The sequence below is a fragment of the Scyliorhinus canicula genome, chromosome 7 (assembly GCF_902713615.1).
Source record: "Scyliorhinus canicula chromosome 7, sScyCan1.1, whole genome shotgun sequence".
Classification (NCBI taxonomy): Eukaryota; Metazoa; Chordata; class Chondrichthyes; order Carcharhiniformes; family Scyliorhinidae; genus Scyliorhinus; species Scyliorhinus canicula.
In genome coordinates, this window is record NC_052152.1 from 130032044 (window position 1) to 130055498 (window position 23455).

General features: G+C 52.7%; 1 protein-coding gene across 4 annotated transcripts in view; it reads left to right on the top strand.

Annotated features, from left to right (window-relative positions):
* The first annotated feature begins 244 nt into the window (after positions 1-244).
* The window catches only part of spo11 (SPO11 initiator of meiotic double stranded breaks), a 109695-nt gene continuing 86484 nt past the window's right edge, over positions 245-23455 (top strand). For all 4 annotated transcript variants that reach the window (XM_038802924.1, XM_038802926.1, XM_038802925.1 and 1 more), the window contains exon 1: positions 245-448. In XM_038802924.1, the coding sequence (XP_038658852.1) occupies positions 315-448 (134 nt within the window). In that variant the 5' untranslated portion in view covers positions 245-314. The remainder of the gene's footprint in view (positions 449-23455) is intronic.

Genomic DNA, 23455 nt, shown 5'->3' on the forward strand with positions numbered 1-23455 from the left:
CCGAATAGCCTCTTTCTACACTGTAAATTCTATGATAATAACCAGTGGTAATGAAGGCTGGAAAGGAAAAATGCGCCCAAATAAAAAAAATAACAGCCTATCCATGACTCACCGCAAGTGAGTCCAGTTACACGCAGGCGCAGTTGGTCTTCTCGGGAACTGGCCGATTGACACGCAGGCGCAGTTCGTCTTGGCGAAAGCCAGCCGGCTGGTGCGCAAACGCAGCTCGTCTTGGCGGGAACAGTCAGGATGGCTGCGCAAGCGCAGTCGCCGGTCCATGTCCTGGATGTCCGTCGTGCTGTCACTGCCTTTCAATGGAGCCCTTGCTGCAAGTAGCTGACTTGGGGGCTGTGGAGCGGCTCCGGATAGTTCTGCGGGAGTCCGTGCGGGCGGGGACGGAGGTTCGCGGCGCTGGGCAGCAGCTGGTGCGGGCGGAGCCACTGGGCAGGTAGGGGAATCGGGCCTGGAGTCACAGCCACTCGAGATTTCAAATTGTCAAGGAGCCATTCACCACAATAACCGACAGGGCGACCCTTCCTGCACTGAGGGGTGAGGGATAGACTTTATAGAGTTGTTAGTGATTCGGGTCAGAGCTAATGGTTGGGATCTATGGGTAGATTTAAAAACAAACATTTCTAATTGCCGTCAATGGGGGGGGGGGGGGGGGGGTTATATTGACTGAAACAGACTTTGCCATGTCATGGAGTCCTGTCATTCCTAGCCTGGTTTCAAATTACCCTGCAGAAATGTTATTCTTCATGTAGATTTGATGGTCCAAATTGGCAATGGAATGCTGGAGGATTAACTCACAGAGTGTATTTGGGACCATTTCTCTGAACAATGTGCTCTGGATGAACCAGCAAACCTGGTAATGTGTAAAGAGGCAAGATTAACCATCATGTGAATGATGTTCTTGAAATTTCACATTATGTTTGGGGATGAGAAATGTGGGCCTTAAACAAGAGTCTTAAACTTCAAAGATGATTTGCAAGCATAAGAAGGAATTTGGCTAAAGTGGACTGGGAAATAGGTTAAAATATATGAGGAGAAAATTCATAATTCCCAACAAAGATATGCTGTTACAATTAAGACAAGGCACACCAGCACAGTGGTTAGCGCTGTTGCTTCACAGCTCCAGGGTCCCAGGTTCGATTCCGACTTCGGTCACTGTCTGTGTGTAGTCTGCAAGTTCTCCTTGTGTCTGCATGGGTTTTCTCCAGGTGCTTCCGGTTTCCTCCCACAAACCTCGAAAGACATAGAACAGTACAGCACAGAACAGGCCCTTCGGCCCTCGATGTTGTGCCGAGCAATGATCACCCTACTCAAGTCAACGTATCCACCCTATACCAGTAACCCAACAACCCCCCCCCCCCCCCCTCCATTAACCTTATTTTTTAGGACACTAAGGGCAATTTAGCATAGCCAATCCACCTAACACGCACACCTTTGGACTGTGGGAGGAAACCGGAGCACCCGGAGGAAACCCACGCACACACGGGGAGGACGTGCAGACTTCGCACAGACAGTGACCCAGCCGGGAATCGAACCTGGGACCCTGGAGCTGTGAAGCATTTATGCTAACCACCATGCTACCGTGCTGCCCTCTTGCTCCCGTGCTGCCCTCTGCTACCGTGCTGTTAGGTAATTCTGGCATTCCGAATTATCCAAATGAGCGCTGGAATGTAGTGACTATGTGCTTTTCACAGTAACTTCATTGCAGTGTTAATGTATGCCTACTTGTGACAATAAAGATTATTATTATAAATTATGGTTTGAGATTTGTTTTTAATTCGCCATAAAATGAAGGGGGTCATGTAACCTCTGCTGAAGGCTGCCTGACTGCAAGTCTGGGTGGTTTGATTGTTAGAGATTAAAGTTTTACTGAGAAGGTACAAGGTGTTTACACTTGGAGAGAATAGCTGAAGCCTATATGGTAACAGTTGAGACTGTGAACCTCCATAGCCTCAGAGAAGTGTTAAGAATGGTATGTTGTAAAACGTTGTGCTTTAATTAATCTATTTAATTCCAAGTTGCTAGTTGGGCTCTCAGGCAATGCAATAAGCTTCTCTATTTGGATAGGACAAAAATTAGATTATTGTTGCCATGGAAACGGGCGTTGAGAGGGGATGGGCATCGAAGATATCTCTTAAAATGCAGTAGACCCTGTTAGTCTGCCACTGTCCAGCAGAGAGCAGCAAAGTGCTGAAGCTCCTTATGGTTCACAGAGGTGGAAGGCAGGTGGAAGCTTGAACTTAGATTGGAAAGATCAAATATGTGTTGAATTAAAACGAGGCTGGATGATTTGTATATTTTTATCCAGAAGAAATTTTCCTGAAAAACGTGCACCTTGAAAAAGATTCCTGGAATTAAAAGATTCAGTGCTGGGAAAGGAAGTAAACCTTTGGGAACGAAGAATTATTTTGGACTGATTCTGGGAGAATTGAATCTCCTTAAAGGACAGTGTACCATATAAACTGAGAGTGTCTTTATACTGGTTGCACAAAAAGCTCTGTTCTGTCGTTCAAATTACTGGTTGTCTACAAAAAGTGTTCACTCAATAGTTTAATCTTTTGGGACTTCCGGTGGCGGCTTTGGAGGAGTAAGTCGCACATTTGGTGGCTCCTGCTCTGTTTGGAGTTTTGGACCTGTCCCCCGGACTTTATGGTTTTGAACGGTGGACTTGAAGGCAATTGGGCACCCGTTTCCACATATCAGTGTATGGAGTAAAGGACCAGAAGTGCACGAAAGGGCAGATATAAGAAGTTAGCCATCAGCTGTGTTGAAGCTGCAGCGGGAGACCGTATGGCTGAGGACCGACCCCTGGAGTAGCGGCGCAGCGACAAGCAGAGCAGGGGATCCAGGCTATCCAGGATGGTTTTGCAAGGCAAAAACGGGAATGTTTGGACCTGATTAAAGAATCGATCGATCGGCTAGAGAGTAGATTGGACGCCCAGGATCGGGCGATTCAGAAGGTTGAGAATGCGCTGGCTGAGCAGGAGGAGCATCAAACAGCGGTGGAGGTGGGGATTTTTCGTGAACAGCAGAAAAGGCTCCTGGAGAAGGTAGAGGACCTTGAGAACCGGTCCCGCCGGCAGAACTTAAAAATTGTCGGGCTCCCAGAGGGGGCTGAGGGAGCAGACACTGGGGCATGCGTAGCGGGTATGTTCGAAAAACTGCTGGGGGAGGGGGCATTCCCCGACCGTTGGAGGTGGACAGGGCGTACCGAGCACTTGCAAGGAAGCCATGAGAGGGGGACCCGCCGAGGGCAAAGGTGGTGAGATTCCATAGGTTCCTGGACAAGGAATGCGTTCTTCGGTGGGCCAAGCGAACGCTTGTAAGTGGGACAACAGCATCCTGCGGGTGGAGGTGGCGAGGAACAGGGCAGGCATTAACCAAGTCAAGTCTACTTTCTTCAAGAAGCAGGTGAAGTTCGGTCTGCTGTATGCGCCGCATCTTTGGGTCACGCATGAAGACCAGCATTACTATTATGAGGCGCTGGACTTTGCTAAAAGAAAAGGACTGGTGGGTGTCTGAGAACTCTCGAACTTTGAGACAACTTGTTAGCCTATATCCACAGGGATCTGTGCTCGGAACACTGCTGTTTGTGATCTACATAAATGACCTGGAGGAAGGTATAGGTGGTCTGATTAGCAAGCTTGCAGATGATACTAAGATTGGTGGAGTTGCAGATAGCGAGGAGGACTGTCAGAGAATACAACAAAATATAGATAGATTGGAGAGTTGAGCAGAGAAATGGCAGATGGAGTTCAATCCAGGCAAATGCGAGATGTTGCATTTTGGAAGATCAAATTCAAGAGTAGACTATATAGTCAATGGAAGGGTCTTGGGGAAAATTGATGTACAGAGAGATCTGGGAGTTCAGGTCCATTATACCCTGAAGGTGGCAACGCAGGTCGATAGATTGGTCAAGAAGGCATACAGCATGCTTGCCTTCATCGGACAGGGTATTGAGTACAAGAGTTGGCAGGTCATGTTACAGTTGTATAGGACTTTGGTTCGGCCACATTTGGAATACTGCGTGCAATTCTGGTCGCCACATTACCAGAAGGATGTGGATGCTTTGGAGAGGGTGCAGAGGAGGTTCACCAGGATGTTGCCTGGTATGGAGGGTGCTAGCTATGAAGATAGGTTGAGTAGGTTAGGATTGTTTTCGTTGGAAAGACGGAGGTTGAGGGGGGACCTGATTGAGGTCTACAAAATTATGAGAGGTATGGACAAAGTGGATAGCAACATGCTTTTCCCAAGAGTGGGGGTGTCAGTTACAAGGGGTCACGATTTCAAGGTGAGAGGGGGAAAGTTTAAGGGAGATGTGCGTGGAAAGTTCTTTACGCAGAGGATGGTGGGTGCCTGGAACGCTTTACCAGTGGAGGTGGTAGAGGCGGGCACGATAGCATCATTTAAGAGGCATCTAGACAGGTATATGAACGGGCGGGAACAGAGGGAAGTAGACATTGAAAAATAGGAGACAGGTTTAGGTAAAGGATCTGGATCGGCGCAGGCTGGGAGGGCCGAAGGCCTGTTCCTGTGCTGTAATTTTCTTTGTTCAATATTGGGCCCCTTTTTTCCCCTTGGTTTTTGGGGTTTTGTTTTCCTGTTTTTAAATTGTTCTCTTATTGTTTTGTGTCTGTTTTGGGGGCTCTGTTTAAGGGAAAAAAGATGGAAGGAGTCGATTTTTCATTTTTGGGCTCTTTTTCTTGGTGGATGGTGGCAATGTCCCTTTTGTTTTATTGATGTGCACTTTTGTGGGATGGAGACGTACCTGTTTGAGTTTCGGTGGGTGGTGCTTTTGTTTTTGTTTTCTTGCTGTTGGGTGTTTGTTTGGGGATTATTAGATGAGGGAGTTAGTTTCTATGAGGGGGGGGGCAGCGAGGGAACAATATGTAGGAGACTTCTTGGGGGCGAGGGCCACCAAGCTAGATGGGTGAGCTAGCTTGTTCTGCTGACGAGGGAGGGACTTCGGTGGAGGGACACTGAGGAAGTCAGGGGTGGGGGCCGCCGTGGGGCGGGCCGGAGGAGGTGTGGCGCAGGGGCTGGAGGCGGGCCCAAGCAAGAGGTGGCTGATCGTCGGGGGGGGGGGGGGGGCAATTTGCCCCCCAACTAGGCTGATCACCTGTAATGTTCGGGGGCTAAATGGGCTGGTAAAGAGGGCACGTGCATTTTCGCACCTGAGGGGACTGAAGGCGGACGTAGTAATGCTGCAGGAGATGCACCTTAGAATAGTGGACCAGGTCAAGTTGAAGAAAGGCTGGAGTAGTCAGGTTTTCCACTCAGGGCTGGATACAAAGACTAGAGGGGTTGTGATCTTGGTTAACAAGCAGGTGACATTTGAGGTGGGAAGGATAGTCTCGGATATGGGAGGTCAATATATCATGGTTAGTGGTAAGCTGCAGGGGATTAACGTATATGCGCCAAATTGGGATGACGGGGATTTTATAAAGAGGGTGGTAGGGAAGATTCCAGACCTGGAATCGCACAAGCTGATCATGGGAGGGGTTTTTAATACGGTTATTGATCCCGGCCTGGACCGGTCATGCTCGAGAACGGGCAGGGTGCCAACAATGGCAAAGGAGCTGAAAGGGTTCATGGAGCAGATGTGGGGGTTGGATCCATGGAGATTGTCAGTCGACGGCGAAGGAATTTTCTTTTTACCCCCACGTACATAAGGTGTACTCCCGGATCGATTTCTTTGTGTAGGGCCCTACTGGCTGGGGTGGTGGACACAAGGTACTCGGCAATCACGATCTCGGACCATGCTCCGCACTGGGTGGACCTGCAGGTGAGTATGGATAGCAAGCAGCGCCCGCAATGGAGGTTGGATGTAGGGCTATTGGCGGACGAAGCGGTGTGTGAGAGGCTGAGGAAGTGCATGCTGAATTACCTGCAGGTAAATGATATGGGGGGAGGTCTCAGCAGCGGTGGTCTGGGAAGCACTCAAGGCAGTGGTGAGAGGAGAGCTGATCTCGATCCGTGCCCACAGGGACAGGATGGATAGGCAGAAATGGACTGATTGGTAAAAGAAATTCTACAAGTTGATAGGAGGTATGCGGAGGCTCCAGAGGCAGGGCTGTTAAGGGAACGCCGGAGGATACAGGCGAAGTTTGGCTTGTTAACCACGGGGAGGGCAGTGGAACAGCTCAGAAAGGGGGGGCGATTTACGAGCACGGTGAGAAGGCCAGCAGGATGCTTGCACAGTAGCTCAGAAAGAGGGAGGCAGCTAGAGAAATAGGGAAAGTTATTGACGGGGATGGGAACTTAGTTGGAGACTCGGCGGTGGTGAGCAAGGCCTTTCGGGACTTTTATAGCAGGTTGTATAGGTCGCAACCCCCTACGGGGCCGGAGGGGATGAGGCGCTTCCTGGAGGGGCTGACTTTTTCGAAGGTGGATGGGGAGCTGGTAGAAGGGGGCCCCAGTCAGACTGGAGGAGATAATGGAGGGTTTGAAGGCCATGCAGTCGGGTAAGGCCCCGGGACCGGACGGGTACCCAGTTGAGTTTTATATGAAGTTCTCCTGAATTTTGGGACCGGTGCTGATGAAGGTTTTAACTAGGTTAAGGAAAGAGGGGCTCTGCCCCAGACAATGTCACAGGCCATGATCTTGCTCATCCTGAAACGGGACAAGGACCTGGAGCTATGTGTGTCTCACAGCCAGATTTCCTTGTTGAACGTAGATGCCAAAATTTCTGGCCGAAATTTTGCCCTCCAGGATTGAGGACTGTGTACCGGACGTTATTGTGGAGGATCAGACAGGGTTCGTTAAGGGTAGGCAGCTGATGGCCAATGTAAAAAGGCTGTTAAACCTGATCATGATGTCCCCGGAAGGTAGGGAGGTAGTGGCCGCGATGGATGCGGAGAAAACCTTTGACTGGGATTACTTATGGGAGGTGCTGGAGCGGTTCGGTTTTGGGAGGGGCTTTATTGACTGGGTGTGGTGAATTATACTGTATTGTAATTCACACTGTATTGCATTGTATTATGCCCTTGTGGGCTCTGTATGTGAGCCGTTGCGCGGCTCTGTCCATAGGGGGAGATGAGCTTGTACAGGACTCCACCCTTGGCTCCGCCCATGGCCCCTCCCACTACCGAAAATATAAAGGGCTGCAGCCATAAGCCCTGCTCTCAGTGCTCTGGTCGCAGGCTGGCTCAGTTGTAAGACTATTAAAACTACAGTTTACTTCCAATCATGTCTAGTGAATTTTTTTTAAAGATAATTTTTATTGAAAAATTGTGAATTTATACAACAACGAACCATAATAAAATACCAAAAATAACAATAATATTAGCAATCATAAACATTCGCCCCACCTCCATGAACAACACAGCATTTTAACAACAACGCAAATTAACACAATGTTAAGTTACATAATAGAAACTACAATAAGGAACACTCTTTCCCCCCCCCCCCCCCCCTCCCCCCGGGTTGCTGCTGCTATTGACCAAGATACCTATCTTTGAGCCAGGAAGTCCAGAAAAGGGTGCCATCGTTTATAGAACCCTTGTATTGATCCTCTCAGGGCAAATTTGACGCTTTCCAATTTTATAAATCCCGCCATGTCACTGATCCAGGTCTCCACACTTGGGGGCCTCGCATCCTTCCACTGCAGCAAGATCCTTCGTCAGGCTACTAGGGACGCAAAGGCCAGGACGTCGGCCTCTTTCGCCTCCTGCACTCCCGGCTCTACCGCAACTCCAAAAATCGCGAGGCCCCACCCTGGTTTGACCCTGGATCCAACCACCCTCGACACCGTCCCCGCCACCCCTTTCCAGAATTCTTCCAGTGCTGGGCATGCCCAGAACATATGGGCGTGATTCGCTGGACTCCTCAAACATCTGGTGCACCTGTCCTCACCCCCAAAGAACCTATTCATCCTAGTCCCGGACATGTGGGCCCGGTGCACCACCTTAAATTGGATGAGACGAAGCCTCGCACATGAGGAGGAAGAGTTGACTCCAAGTCCCGTCCTCTATCTGCTCCCCGAGTTCCTCCTCCATTTAGCCTTCAGCTCTTCCACTGACGACTCCTCCACCTCCTGCATTACCTTATAGATGTCAGACACCTTCCCCTCTCCGACTCACACCCCTGAAAGCACTCTGTCCATCGTCCCCCGCGAGGGCAGCAAAGGGAATCCCTCTACCTGTCGCCTAGCAAACGCCTTTACCTGCAAGTATCTGAACATGTTCCCTTGAAGAAGCCCAAATTTATCTTCCAGTTCCCCCAGGCCCGCAAACCTCCTGCCAATAAACAGGTCCCTCAATTTATTGATGCCCACCCTTTGCCACCCCCTAAATCCCCCATCCCTGTTCCCCGGGATGAACCGATGATTGCCACCCAATGGAGCCTCCATCGAGCCCCCTGTTTCCCCCTATGCCGTCTCCACTGTCCCCAGATTCTTAGGGTCGCCGCCACCACCGGGCTCGTGGTAAACCTCTTGGGGGTGAACGGCAACGGCGCCGTTGCCATGGCACCCAGGCTCGTACCTCTACATGACGCCATCTCCATTCTTTTCCACGCCGGCCCAACCCCCTCCATCACCCATTTACGCACCATTGACACATTGGCCGCCCAATAGTACCCCAAAAGGTTGGGCAGCGCCAGCCCGCCTCTATCCCTCCCTCGCTCCAGGAATACCCTCTTCACTCTCGGAGTCCCATGTGCCCACACAAAGCTCAATATACTGCTAGTCACTCTCCTAAAGAAGGCCCTGGGGATAAAGATGGGCAGGCACTGGAAGAAGAACAAGAACCTCGGAAGCACCGTCATTTTGACGGACTGTACCCTCCCCGCCAATGACAATGGCAGCATGTCCCACCTCTTGAACTCCTCCTCCATCTATCTACAAGTCTGGTGAAATTATGTTTGTGGAGAGTCCCCCAGTCCCTGGCCACCTGCACCCCCAGGTACCTAAAGGTCTTCCCTGCCCGCCTAAGCGGGAGCCTACCAATTCCTTCCTCCTGGCCTCCAGGGTGCACCAAAAACACCTCACTCTTGCCTAAATTTAGTTTATAACCGGAAAAGGTCCCAAACTCAGCTAGCAGCTCCATCACCCCCGGCATCACGGCAGCATTGTGGATAGCACAATCGCTTCACAGCTCCAGGGTCCCAGGTTCGATTCCGGCTTGGGTCACTGTCTGTGCGGAGTCTGCACATCCTCCCCGTGTGTGCGTGGGTTTCCTCCGGGTGCTCCGGTTTCCTCCCACAGTCCAAAGATGTGCAGGTTAGGTGGATTGGCGATGATAAATTGCCCTTAGTGTCCAAAATTGCCCTTAGTGTTGGGTGGGGTTACTGGGTTATGGGGATCGGGTGGAGGTGTTAACCTTGGGTAGGGTGCTCTTTCCAGGAGCCGGTGCAGACTCGATGGGCCGAATGGCCTCCTTCTGCACTGTAAATTCTATGTAATCTAAGTAATCCCTCCCACCGGGTCCGCCACATACAGTAACAGGTCATCGGCATACAACGACACCCTATGTTCCTCCCCACCCCGCACCAAACCTCTCCACCTCTCTGAATCCCTCATCGCCAGCGGCTCGATTGCCAGTGCAAACAACAAGGGGGACAGGGGGCAACCCTGCCTGGTCCCTCGGTAAAGCCGGAAGTACTCCGATTTCCCATTCGTGGCCACGCACGCCATCGGGGCCTCATATAGCAGCGGTACCCATCTCATAAACCCTTCACCAAATCTAAACCTCCCATAAGTACCCCCACTCCACTCTATCGAAGGCCTTCTCCGCATCCAGCGCCACCACTATCTCTGCCTCCCCCTCAATCGCCGGCAGCATGATGACATTCAACAATCTCCGCACATTCGTGTTCAGCTGCCTTCCCTTCACAAAACCTGTCTGGTCCTCGTGTACAACCCCTGGCACGCAGCCCTCTATCCTGGTGGCCCGGAATTTTGCCAGCACCTTGGCATCTACGTTGAGGAGAGATGTGGGCCTGTATGAACCACACTGCTGGGGGTCCTTGTCCCTCTTTAACATTAACGAGATCAGCGCCCGCGACATCGTCGGGGGCAAAGTCCCCCCTTCCTACGCTTCATTAAGTGTCCGCACCAGCAAGGGGCCCACTAGGTCCACAAACTTTTTATAAAATTCCACCGGGAACCCATCCGGCCCCGGTGCCTTCCCTGACTGCATCTGCCCGATCCCCATAACTAGCTCCTCCAGCTCAATTGGCGCACCCAACCCCTCCCGTACCAGCCTCCCCGGACAGGCGCCGGAATGTGGCGATTAGGGGCTTTTCACAGTAACTTCATTGAAGCCTACTCGTGACAATAAGCGATTTTCATTTCATTCATTTCATTTTTTCCACCTTCTCCTGCACCTTCGGGAAAGAAAGCCCGTCAAGGAACCTCTCCATTCACCTCCTCTCCCCCGTTGGCTCCGACCGGTACAGTTCCCCGTAAAAGTCCTTGAAGACCTCATTCACCTCTACCCCCTTCCGCACCACATTCCCACTCTTGTCTCTCACTCCAGCAATTTCCTTAGCCGCATCCCGCTTGCGGAGCTGATGAGCCAGCATCCTACTTGCCTTTTCACCATGTTCGTACACTGCCCCTTGTGCCTTCCTCCACTGTGCCTCCGCCTTTCTAGTGGTCAGCAAATCAAATTTAGCCTGCAGGCTGCGCCTCTCCCCCAACAGTCCCTCCTCTGGTGCCTCTGCGTACCTCCTGTCTACCTCCAACATCTTTCCCACCAGTCTATCCCTCTCACTCCTCTCCCTGTGTGCCCGGATGGATATCAGCTCCCCACGAATCACTGCCTTCAGGGCTTCCCAGACCACCCCCACCTGAACCTCCCCCATATCATTCACCTCAAGGTACCCCTAATACTTGCCCGGACCCTCCTACACACCTCCTCCTCCGCCAACAACCCCACATCCAACCGCCACAACGGGCGCTGGTCCCGCACCTCCCCCATCTCCAACTCCATCCAATGCGGAACGTGGTTGGCGATTGCAATGGCCGAATACTCGGCCTCCTCCACTCTCGGAATCAGTCCCCTACTCACCACGAAGAAGTGTATCCGAGAGTAGACCCTAGTTACGTGGGAGAAGAAAGAGTACTCCCGTGCCCTCGGCCTCACAAACTTCCATGGATCCACCCCACCCATCTGGTCCATAAACCCTCTCAGTACCTTGGCCGCCGCAGGCCTCCTATCCGTCCTAGAGCTGGACCGATCCAGTGAAGGATCCAACACCGTATTGAAGTCCCCAGTCGTCGTCCCCCCCCCCCCCCCAATGATCACACCTCCCGCCTCCAGATCCGGGACCCGTCCCAACATACGCCTCATAAAGCCCGCATCATCGCAATTTGGGGCATACACAGTAGCAAGTGCCACCTTCTCTCCTTGTAGCCTGCCCCTAACCATAACATATCTACCCCCCCTTATCCGCCCCCACCTTCGATGCCTTAAACGACACATTTTTCCCCGCCAGAATCGCCACTCCCCGGTTCCTCACATCCAACCCAGAGTAGAAAACCTGCGCCGCCCATCCCTTCCTCAGACGGACCTGGTCCGCCACCTTCAGGTGGGTCTCCTGAAACATTGCCACATCTGCCTTTAGCCCCTTCAGATGAGCAAGTACCCTCGACCGCTTCACCGGCCCATTCAATCCTCTCGCATTCCAGATGACCAACCGAATCAGAGGGCGTCCCGCCCCCCTCCCCTGTCGACTTGCCATAGCCCGTCGACTGCCCGCCCCAGGCCAGCACCCCCTGCCCGACCCAGTCCCCACAGCGACAACACCTCACTTCTGTCCCCCCCAGCTCCTTCCTGACCCTACCAGCAGCAACCCGGTATTCCCCTTTTCCCCCCTCCATTCCCGCCCAGGCTAGGACCCCTCCTAGCCGCGAACCGTCCTCCATTGTACTTCCGTGGTTCAGCTAACTTCTGAATAACCCGACCCCTCCCAAAGTGGGATCATCCCCCAATCTATCCCTCCTCCAGGCACCGCTCCAGCGCGGGGAAGAACCAGTTAAGGCCCCGCCTCTCCCTGTCATCGTCTCCACCCCGCAGCGCGGGAAACCAGAGGAAAGCCCGCGCTTTCGCACTGCCCCACCACACCCTTCTGACGCAGCTCCCAAATACCAGCCCCACTCCATACCCCCAACCCGACATAGAATACAACAAACCCCCCCCAACCCTCCCCGTAAGATACAAAACTCAAACAATGCCCCACAGCAAAAAAAAACATAACAGAACAACACCCCCATAAATAACCATATCAAAATTGCAAAAGTACAAAAAAAGAGAACACAGCAACAGCAGAATCCAGCGCTAAGATATTACAACCGACCCCGCAACCCCCAACCCCTAATTCAAGTCCAGTTTCTCCATCCGCACGAAGGTCCACGTCTCCTCCGGGGAATCAAAATAATAATGCCGGTCCGAATAAGTTACCCACCGGCGCGCAGGCTGCAACATTCCGAACTTTATCTTTTTCTTGCAAAGCACCTCTTTCGTCCGATTAAACCGTAGACCGCCGCTTAGCCACCTCCGCACTCCAATCCTGGTTGATCCGTACTACCCCATTCTCCCAATTGCTGCTCTTCACCTTCTTGGCCCAGCGCAGCACACACTCTCGATCACTGAACCGGTGGAACCTCACCAGCACCGCACGCGGGGGTTCATTCTCCTTAGGCCTCCTGGCCAGCACCCTGTGCGCTCCCTCCAGGTCCAAGGGCAGATGGAAAGACCCGGCCCCCACTAGCGAGTTCAGCATCGTAGCCACATAGGTTGTCAGGTCCGACCCCTCCAGCCCCTCCGCAAGGCCCAAGATCGGCAGATTTTTCCGCCTCATGCGGTGATCAAGCTCCTCAAAGCGTTCCTGCCACTTCTTGTGGAGTGCCTCGTGTCCCTCCACCTTACTCACGAGGATCCCGGCCTCCTCCTCCTCATTCAGTGGCCTGCGTTTTCAACTCCTTGATGGCAGCACCCTGGGTCGTCTGAATCTCCAAGAGCCTTCTGTTCGTTTTCTGCAGAGAGCTCAGTACCTCAGCCTTGAAGTCTGCAAAACAGCGCAGGAGAGCAGCTTGTTGCTCCAGGGCCCACTGCTTCCACTCCTCTGGAGCTCCGCCGGCCGCCATCTTGGATTCCTTCCCCCGTTTTTTCTGGGGAGCTGCTGCCGTTTTTTCCCCCTTTCCACTCCGAGTTCGAGTCATGGACTGTGGGGAAAGTCGATCAGCCCACCTTCTACCACCGGGAGACGTCGAAAAATTTCCGTTTTGGGCTCTAAAAAGAGCCGAAAAGTCCGTTTAAAACGGGAGCTCCCAAATGTGCGGCTTCCTACGTCATCGCCGCCACCGGAAGTCTGTCTCTAGTATATTGATGGTCACATCACTGGGTTAGGTTGCTGCCGGGCTCGGGTTGCAAGTGTACGGACAAACAGGAAGACTTCGGACTGCACTGGGGGACGAGACAGGTATGCCCCCTCTCCCCACTGCTGTTTGCGCTGGCAATAGAGCCGCTGGCAATTGCTCTGAGGGCCTCAAGGGGCTGGTCCGGTGGGGGGTGGAGCACAGGGTCTCGCTGTGTGCGGATGACTACTGTTGTATGTCTCACCTAATGGAGGGGGTGGATGAAATTATGGGAATTTGGACGGTTTTCGGGGTATTAGCTCAATATGGGGAAGAACGAGATGTTTGTGGTCCAGACGAGAGGCGACTGGGGGAACTGCGTTCAGAGTGGTAGGGGGACAGTTTCAGGTACCTGAGTATCCAAGTGTGCAGAATATTCTTAGTATGGGAGGCTTCCAATATTCATCACAGAGAGTAGCTTGGTTGGATCTAGCTGCAAGACTGCTCTGTGGAAGATGGAGAACAAACACGATAGAGAAACCTACTTGATCTAGTTTTCATCAAGCTACATCCACAGATGCACCTCTCCACAATTTTACCAGCAAAAGTATTCAACACATAGTCCTTTGGAGATAAAGTACTGTCTTCACAGTGAGGTTCTATAGGTGGATATCTGTTTACTACATTCAGGCAGAAGACACTGTGATTCACACATGTTTTATTATTGTACTTGGTTCAGTACAAACACCAGTTTCAACTCTTGCCTTCTGGATCCTTCCTCAAGCAGCAACAACAACACATTCCCCCACCCCAGCTTTTGTGCAAGCTTCATTGAGCATTACTTGCTCTCAATTCACCCTGAAGCTAGTCCTGGCTTACTCTGAAAGACACCTGCATTTCTAAACTTGCCAGTAATGGTGCAACCAAACTACTCAGTGCTGAATATAGGAAGTCTCCCATACTAAGAATATTCTGCGCTCTTGCAATCTTCTATGCTTCTCAAATTGTTAGATTCCCTTAAAATAACTACATTTCAATAAAAGGTACACACCTATAAATACAGAAAGAAAATAACGGATGCGATCTAAATGGTAGCAAGTGGAAAATGCTGGGGGGTTTCCGACGGCACCGGTCTCACCTGACATTCCTTTACCCCCGCCTCCCCCATGACACTGCACCGAGCATAGCCCCGCACCCCAATCCTAATGTCAGTGCACCACCCTCCAGCATAATATTGCGATGTGCCCTCCAGCACAACCCACCCATGTCCGGCAGTGGTGCACCCGCCTGTCCCCTCCCGATGCATGCACTGTTTCATTCACAATGCCATCCCTCCCTGCAGGAAAAGTTGCCACACCAATGTGAAAGGACCAAGATTGCCGGGGGGGGGGGGGGGGGGGGGGGGGTGCGGTTGCCAGACCTCAGTCGTGACCCCCTACGAGGAATGAGCCATTGAGGTCACACGGGTGGCCAAGGACAGATCGGCAACCTCTGCTGAGATTGGCCTATGCCGGAGGTGAGTAACCAACTGTCCCCACCATGATGACCAGTCACTTGGAAGTTGTTCATGCCAGGATGATGATTAGCCCTCTGACCGCATGTTTACTCTCAATTGGATGTGTCCCAAAGGGCACAGGACGTTGTGCTGGAAATGCATGGCACTGAGACCAACACTGCTAGATTGGCGACCGCAGTGGAGAGCCTGGAGCACAACATCACGATGAATGGTGGTGTCCAAAGAGTAGCTTAGTCAGTGACGTCCATGGCTGAGCACCTCTACTGCATATCCCAGTCACTGGGGAACGTGTCCCTGACCCAGGTCAACCTTTCCAAGGCACTGCACAGCATATTCCAGTTTCAGGTGGGCACTGCCAATGTGCTCCGGTGCATGTCCCAGCCCAAGGAGGACGGATGAAATCTACTCATGGTTAAGTGTAGTCTCGTATACACCTAACTTAAGTAGAAATTTGCACTACATGTCTCATATGCGAAATGAAATCTTTATTGGGTATCTATTGATTTTTATTTTTTTTTTGAATAATTTTTATTGGAATTTTTTACAGAAAATATAAAATATAACAACAAACAATGAAATGCAACAAAATAACCCATAACAACTGTAACACCCCCCAGACCGTATCAACGCATGTATCATATCCCCCCCAACCCCAACAAGAGTACTTAAAAATAAATTAAAATTAAATAAACAAACATAGTCATCGCCCCCTTTTCCCTCGGTTGCTGCTGCTGCTGTCCCAGTACCTTATCGTTGAGCCAGAAAGTCGAGGAAAGGTTGCCACCGCCTAAAGAACCCTTGTACCGATCCTCTCGGGGCGAATTTGACCTTCTCTAGCTTAATAAAACCCGCCATGTCATTGATCCAGGTCTCCACGCTTGGGGGCCTCGCATCCTTCCATTGTAGCAAAATCCTTCGCCGGGCTACTAGGGACGCAAAGGCCAGCACACCGGCCTCTTTCGCCTCCTGCACTCCCGGCTCCACCCCAACCCCAAAAATCGCGAGTCCCCATCCTGGCTTGACCCTGGATCCCACCACCCTCGACACTGTCCTCGCCACCCCCTTCCAGAACTCCTCCAGTGCCGGGCATGCCCAGAACATATGGGCATGGTTCGCTGGACTCCCCGAGCACCTGACACACCTGTCTTCACCCCCAAAGAACGTACTCATCCTCGTCCCAGTCATGTGGGCCCGGTGCAGCACCTTGAATTGGATGAGGCTAAGCCACGCACACGAGGAGGAAGAATTAACCCTCTCCAGGGCATCAGCCCATGTCCCGTCCTCGATCTGTTCCCTCAGTTCCCCCTCCCACTTAGTTTTCAGCTCCTCTACTGACGCCTCCTCCACCTCCTGCATAACCTTGTTGATATCAGATATCTTCCCCTCTCCGACCCAGACCCCCGAAAGCACCCTATCACTCACCCCCCTCGCGAGAAGCGAAGGGAATCCCTCCACCTGTCGTCTAGCAAATGCCTTTACCTGCAGATACCTGAACATGTTTCCCGGGGGGAGCCCAAATTTCTCCTCCAACTCCCCCAGGCTCGCAAACCTCCCATCAATAAACAGGTCCCTCAGCTGTCTGATGCCCGCTCTGTGCCAACCCTGAAATCCCCCATCAATGTTCCCCGGGATGAACCTATGGTTCCCCCTTAACGGCGCCTCCATCGAGCCCCCCACTTCTCCCCTATGTCACCTCCACTGCCCCCAAATCTTGAGGGTAGCCGCCACTACCGGACTCGTGGTATACCTCGTAGGAGGGAGCGGCCACGGCGCCGTTACCAGGGCCCCAGGCTTGTATCTCCACTGGACGCCCTCTCCATCCGTTTCCATGCTGCCCCCTCCCCCTCCATCACCCACTTGCGCACGATCGACACATTGGTCACACAGTAGCACCCCGAGAGATTGGTTAACGCCAGCCCCCCCCCCAATCTCTATCCCGCTCCAAGAAGACCCTCTTCACCCTCGGGGTCCCATGCGCCCAAACAAAGCTCATGATGCTGCTGGTCACCCTTCTAAAAAAGGCCCTAGGGATAAAGATGGGCAAACACTGGAAGAGGAACAAGAACCTCGGGAGAACCGTCATTTTGACGGACTGCACTCTACCCGCCAACGATAGCGGCACCATGTCCCACCTTTTAAATTCCTCCTCCATCTGCTCCACCAGCCTGGTAAAATTAAGCTTATGGAGAGTCCCCCAACTCCTGGCCACCTGCACCTCCAGATATCTGAAACTCTTCACTGTCCTCTTAAACGGGAGCCTCCCAATTCCCTCCTCCTGATCTCCCGGGTGTACTACAAATACCTCGCTCTTGCCTAAATTTAACTTATAGCCCGAGAAGCCCCCAAATTCCGCTAACAGCTCCATCACCCCCGGAATTCCCCCTTCTGGGTCCGCCACATACAACAGCAGGTCGTCCGCATACAGCGATACCCGATGTTCCTCCCCACCCCGCACCAGACCCCTCCATCTCCCTGACTCCCTCAACGCCATAGCCAGAGGTTCAATCGCCAGTGCAAAGAGCAAGGGGGACAGGGGGCACCCCTGCCTGGTCCCACGGTAGAGGCTAAAGTACTCCGATCTCCTTCCATTTGTAACTACACTCGCCATCGGAGCCGCGTAGAGCAGCCTCACCCATTTGATGAATCCCTCCCCAAATCCGAACCGCTCCAACACCTCCCACAGGTACCCCCACTCAACTCTATCAAACGCTTTCTCTGCATCCAGCGCCACCACTATCTCCGCCTCCCCCTCCACTGCCGGCATCATGATAACATTTAGCAGTCTCCTCACATTCGTGTTGAGCTGCCGTCCCTTGACAAATCCTGTCTGATCTTCGTGTATCACCCCTGGCACATAGAACAGTACAGCACAGAACAGGCCCTTCGGCCCTCAATGTTGTGCCGAGCCATGATCACCCTACTCAAACTCACGTATCCACCCTATACCCGTAACCCAACAACCCCCCCCTTAACCTTACTTTTATTAGGACACTACGGGCAATTTAGCATGGCCAATCCACCTAACCCGCACATCTTTGGACTGTGGGAGGAAACCGGAGCACCCAGAGGAAACCCACGCACACAGGGGGAGGACATGCAGACTCCACACAGACAGTGACCCAGCCGGGAATCGAACCTGGGACCCTGGAGCTGTGAAGCATTTATGCTAACCACCATGCTACCCTGCTGCCCCAATAATCCACATAATCCTCTATCCTGGTGGCCAGGATCTTCGCCAGCAACTTGGCGTCAACATTGAGGAGCGAGATAGGCCTGTATGATCCACACTGCAAGGGGTCCTTATCCCGCTTTAGGATCAAAGAGATCAGCGCCTGCGACATCGTCGGGGGCAAAGCCCCCCGCTCCCATGCCTCATTGAAGGCTCGCACCAACAGGGGGCCCACCAGATCCGCATACTTTTTATAAAATTCCAGCGGGAACCCGTCCGGCCCCGGGGCCTTACCTGACTGCATTTGTCCAATCCCCCTGACCAGCTCCTCCAACTCCACCGGCGCCCCCAGCCCCTCTACCAGCTCCTCTTGAACCCTTGGGAAACATAGACTGTTCATGAAGCTCTCCATCCCCCCTCTCCCCATCGGAGGTTCCGACCGGTACAGTTCCTCGTAGAAGTCCCTAAAGACCCCATTTACTTCTGTCCTCTTCTGCACTACATTCCCACCCCCATCCGTCACTCCACCAATTTCCCTAGCCGCATCTCGCCTACGGAGCTGATGCGCCAACATCCTGCTCGCCTTCTCCCCATACTGTGCCCTCCTCCACTGTGTCTCAGCCTTTCTGGTGGCCAGCAAGTCAAATTTGGCCTGCAAACTACGCCGTTCCCCCAGCAACCCCTCCTCCGGTGCCTCCGCGTATCTCCTGTCCACATCCAGGAGCTCCCCCACCAGTCTCTCCCTCTCCTTCCTCTCCCTCCTTTCCCTATGGGTCCGTATGGAGATCAGCTCCCCCCGGATCACTGCTTTCAGAGCCTCCCAGACCATCCCCACCCGGACCTCCCCCGTGTCATTGGTATCAAGATACCCCTCAATACTTCTCCGGACCCTCCTACACACCTCCTCATCAGCCAGCATCCCCACATCCAGGCGCCAGAGCGGGCGCTGGTCCCGCGCCTCCCCATCTCCAGATCAACCCAGTGCGGAGCATGGTCTGAAATCGCTATGGCCGAATACGCGGCATCCTGCACCCTCGGGATCAATCCCCTGCTCAGGACGAAAAAATCTATTCGGGAATAAACCCTATGGACATGAGAGAAAAAGGAATACTCCCGCGCTCTCGGTCTCCCAAACCTCCAGGGATCCACCCCTCCCATCTGGTCCATGAATCCCCTCAGCACTTTGGCCGCCGCCGGTCTCCTACCCGTCCTTGAACTTGACCGGTCCAGTGGGGGATCCAGCACTGTGTTAAAATCTCCCCCCATGATCAGGCCCCCTGCCTCCAGGTCCAGAATGCGGCCCAACAAGCGCCTCATGAAGCCAGCATCATCCCAATTCGGGGCATATACGTTCAGCAGCACCACCTTCTCTCCCTGCAGCCTACCCTTCATAATATATCTGCCCTCCTTGTCCGACACCACCTCAGCCGCCTCGAACGCCACCCTCTTCCCCACCAGAATCGCCACCCTCAGATTCTTCGCGTCCAATCCTGAGTGAAAAACCTGTCCCACCCACCCCTTCTTCAGACGAACCTGGTCCGCCACCTTCAAGTGGGTCTCCTGGAGCATAGCCACGTCCGCCTTCAACCCCTTCAGATGAGAAAATACCCTAGTTCTCTTAACCGGCCCATTCAGCCCCCTCACGTTCCAGGTAATCAGCCGGATCAGAGGGCAACCCGCCCCCCCTCCCCCACCGGCTAGCCATAGCTTATCGACTGCTCGCCCCAGGCCAGCTCGACCCGTCCGACCCGTTCCCCATGGCGATAACGCCTCTCCTCTACCCCCCCCCCCCCCACCCCCGGCCCACACCAGCTCCTTCCTGGCCATTCCAGCAGCAACCCGGTATCCCCCCCCTCCCCCCCCCCCAGGCTAGGACCCCTCCTAGCCGCGACACACCCTCCATGGTACTTCCGTGAGTCAGCTGACTTCTGCTGACCCCGGCAGCTCCCGCCAAAACCCATCCCCTCCCGGCATGGGGTCATCCCCCTCTTGCCACACCTCCTTGGCACCGCTTCAGCGCGGGAAAGAAAACCAGTAGAGGCCACGCCCACAACGCCAGCTCCGCCCCACCCGCCCCGCGGCGCGGGAAACCAGAGGAAAGCCTGGAGCATAGCCACGTCCGCCTTCAGATGAGAAAATACCCTCGTTCTCTTAACCGGCCCTTTCGCACTGCCACACCCCACCCTTCTGACGCAGCTCCCCAAAATCCAGTTTCACCCCAACCCCCAGCCCCGTACAGAAGAGAACATATAAAATACAAACCCTCAACATTCCCCACATACCCCACACCCATACCCAACAGACAGACCCACCCGGAAACAGAGCAAAATGAAAACAAGCATATAAAACACACATGTCAAAGTTAAAGAACAGCAACAGCGAAAACAGCAACGGCCATAGTGTGTCCCCAGGCCCTAGTTCGAGTCCAGCTTCTCCACCTGTACAAAGGGGACTCGAAGTAGTGGTGCCGGTCCTTGTATGTCACCCACAGGCGCGCAGGCTGCAGCATTCCAAATCTGACCTGCTTGGCATGCAGCACCGCCTTCGTCCGGTTGAACCCGGCCCGCCGCTTAGCCACCTCCGCACTCCAGTCCTGGTAGATTCTCACTACCGAATTCTCCCACTTGCTGCTCCTCTTTCTTGGCCCAGCGCAGCACACACTCCCGGTCGCTGAATCGATAGAACCGCACCAGCACCGCCCTCGGGGGCTCATTTGCCTTAGTCCTCCTGGCCCGCACTCTGTGAGCTCCCTCAAGCTCCAGGGGCAAATGGAAGGACCCCGCCCCCATCAACGAGCTCAACATCGTGGTCACATACGCCGGGAGATCCGACCCCTCCGCCAGGCCCAGGATCCTCAAATTATTTCGCCTCGTGCGAACGTCCAGCTCCTCCAAGCGGTCTTGCCACTTTTTGTGAAGTGCCTCGTGCAACTCCACTGTCCCCACGAGGACCACGGCCTCCTCCTCCCTCTCAGCGGCCTGTTGCTGCAACTCCCGAATGGACGCCGCCTGGGTCCCAAGCAGCTTGTTGGTAGTCGCATTTAGGGAGTCCAGCAGCTCAGCCTTCAGCTCCGCAAAACAGCGCAGAAGAGAGGCCTGCTGCTCCTGCGCCCACTTCCACCAGTCCTCGGGTGTTCCGCCGGCCGCCATTTTGTCCTTCTTCACCCGCTTTTCTTGGGGAGATGCTGCAGCTTTTTCCTTTGCCCCACTCTGGGTGAGCACCATAAATTATGGGGAATGCTCCTCTAGACACCTTTCCCCACCGGGATTCGTCAAAACAGCGCCGTTTGGGGCCCTCAAATCGGCCCAAAAGTCCTTAAGTAGCGGGAGCTGCCGAACGTGCAGCTGAGCTCCGCATAGCCGCAACCGGAAGCCCGGTATCTATTGATTATAATTGAGAGTTTGAAATCTTGTGGTTACAAATCAAATATTCTCAAGAAAGTCCCTGCCAGCAGAAGACTTTAAGAGATATAATTAAACTTAGTAGCATATAAACGATCTGAACAGTCATAAATACAGTAATGGTTTCTTGCTCAAAGCAAAACAACTTGCACAGACTTAGAGTTAGAGTAGAAATATGAAATAAAGATAGTAGATAGTCATGCATATAGTATAGAGTGATTCTGGAATGAAAATGGCTGCCCGGACCTTTATTTTGTTTAAAGGAATTTGTTATCAATCTGAGTCAATCTGTCCCTACCCCTGTAACATGCGGATTGGTTTGGGTGAGTTCTCAATACATTAGATTTGTTGATTGGGTTGTCAGTCCTCAATGTGCAACATTATCTTGTTGAACTTTTAAAATTAATATAAACGTTGCATGTGGAATTCTTAAATGTGTGTTGGAATGCAAACTGCTCTTATTGCTGAACTCTGCAATTCTGTTCATTTGAACAATGGACAGTTCATATGAACTATTATGTCAATTTGACCTTCAGTAGAAATGTTGCATTTGCTTCTAGTTCGACTGCAAATGTTTTGAAATCCATGCTTTATTATTGCAAGCTATGTGCTTTTGTAATCTGAGGTTGTGTTTCATCATATTTGCAGTCTTATGATGGGATCCATTTTAAAAATGATTTTTGAACTGGGCTTTAGTGTTTGTAACAAAATGGTTAAATCAATGATCCTTTTACCTATCAGAAATAGCTGGTTTCCTTCATGTCCTAGCCCGAGGAGGACCTCGCTAGGGTGCTGTCTTAGAATCGGGTGGGCATAGCAGAGGCGCTCCAGGAAATCCAGGTCACTGAAGACCATGTCTCAGACACAGGTGGACATTGACGAGGCAGTACAGAGCATCGCCCACTTACAGAGGGGCACCTCAAAGGGAATCAACACCATGATGCAGATATTGGGGAACCACCAGGGCTGCTAGAGCCAGATGACGCAGAGGCAGCCAGAGCTCAATCGAGATTCATCGGGAGCTAGGGACAATTAGAGTCACATTTGTACATCATTAAACGTACGTTGCACCCAAGGCATGTGGGGCCTCTGTCACGTTCTGCACGGCGGGCCGGTCTATGCTCCCCTGACCCCCATTTTCCCTCCGCCGGTCCCAGGGCTCCCTGCTATGGGTCCTGCCCCTCACCTCCTCCAAGGCATATCACATGCAGGTGATGGGTGTGAGTGCGATCTACAAGTGAAATCTGACCAGTCTGGCAGAGGAAGTTTTTTTAAAAAAGGATCTACAGAGATGGGATTCACTCCCACTTTCCCTGGTCGAGAAGGTGCAGACGATGAAGATGAACGTACTGCGAAGGTTCCTCTTCCTGTTTAGATCCATACTGATCTTCATCCCAGAGGCGTTTTTCCAAAATGATTATGGCATGTGGGGGGGTGGGGCAAATCCAAGAATCCCGAGGACAACATTGTAGAGGAGAAGAAGCATGGGTGGCCTGGCTCTCCCGAACTTACAATACTACTGCTGGGCAGCCACAACCATGAGAGTGAGGGGATGGGTGAGGATGGTGGAGTCCTCCTGCACAGGAACGACTCTGAGCCGTTGCCATAACAGCGTTACCATCCACCCCGCCCCACCCGACAAAACACATCCAGCCCAGTGGTAGTAATAACACTAAGAACCTGGAACCAGATGAGACAACACTTAGGTTTAACTGAGGTGTCCACCCTGGCCCTCATCTGCGGCAACCACAGGTTTCTACCAGCCATGCTAGATGCAACCTTCAAAAGGTGGAGCAGGACACTAGTGGTCAGGGATTTTTACACGAGGGACAGACTTGCGACCTATGAAGAGCTCACGCAAAGACTGGAACGACTGAACAGACAGGAATGCCAACATTTACAGGTCAAAAACTTTCTCCGCAAGCAGACGACGAGGTACCCTAGAGTCCCGAGTGAAACATTGTTGGAGAACCAACTGTACTCGGACAGTATGGAAAAAGAGAATTGCTGGAACATATACGGAAAACTTTTAGAAAGGATGCGCTCACCACTCGACA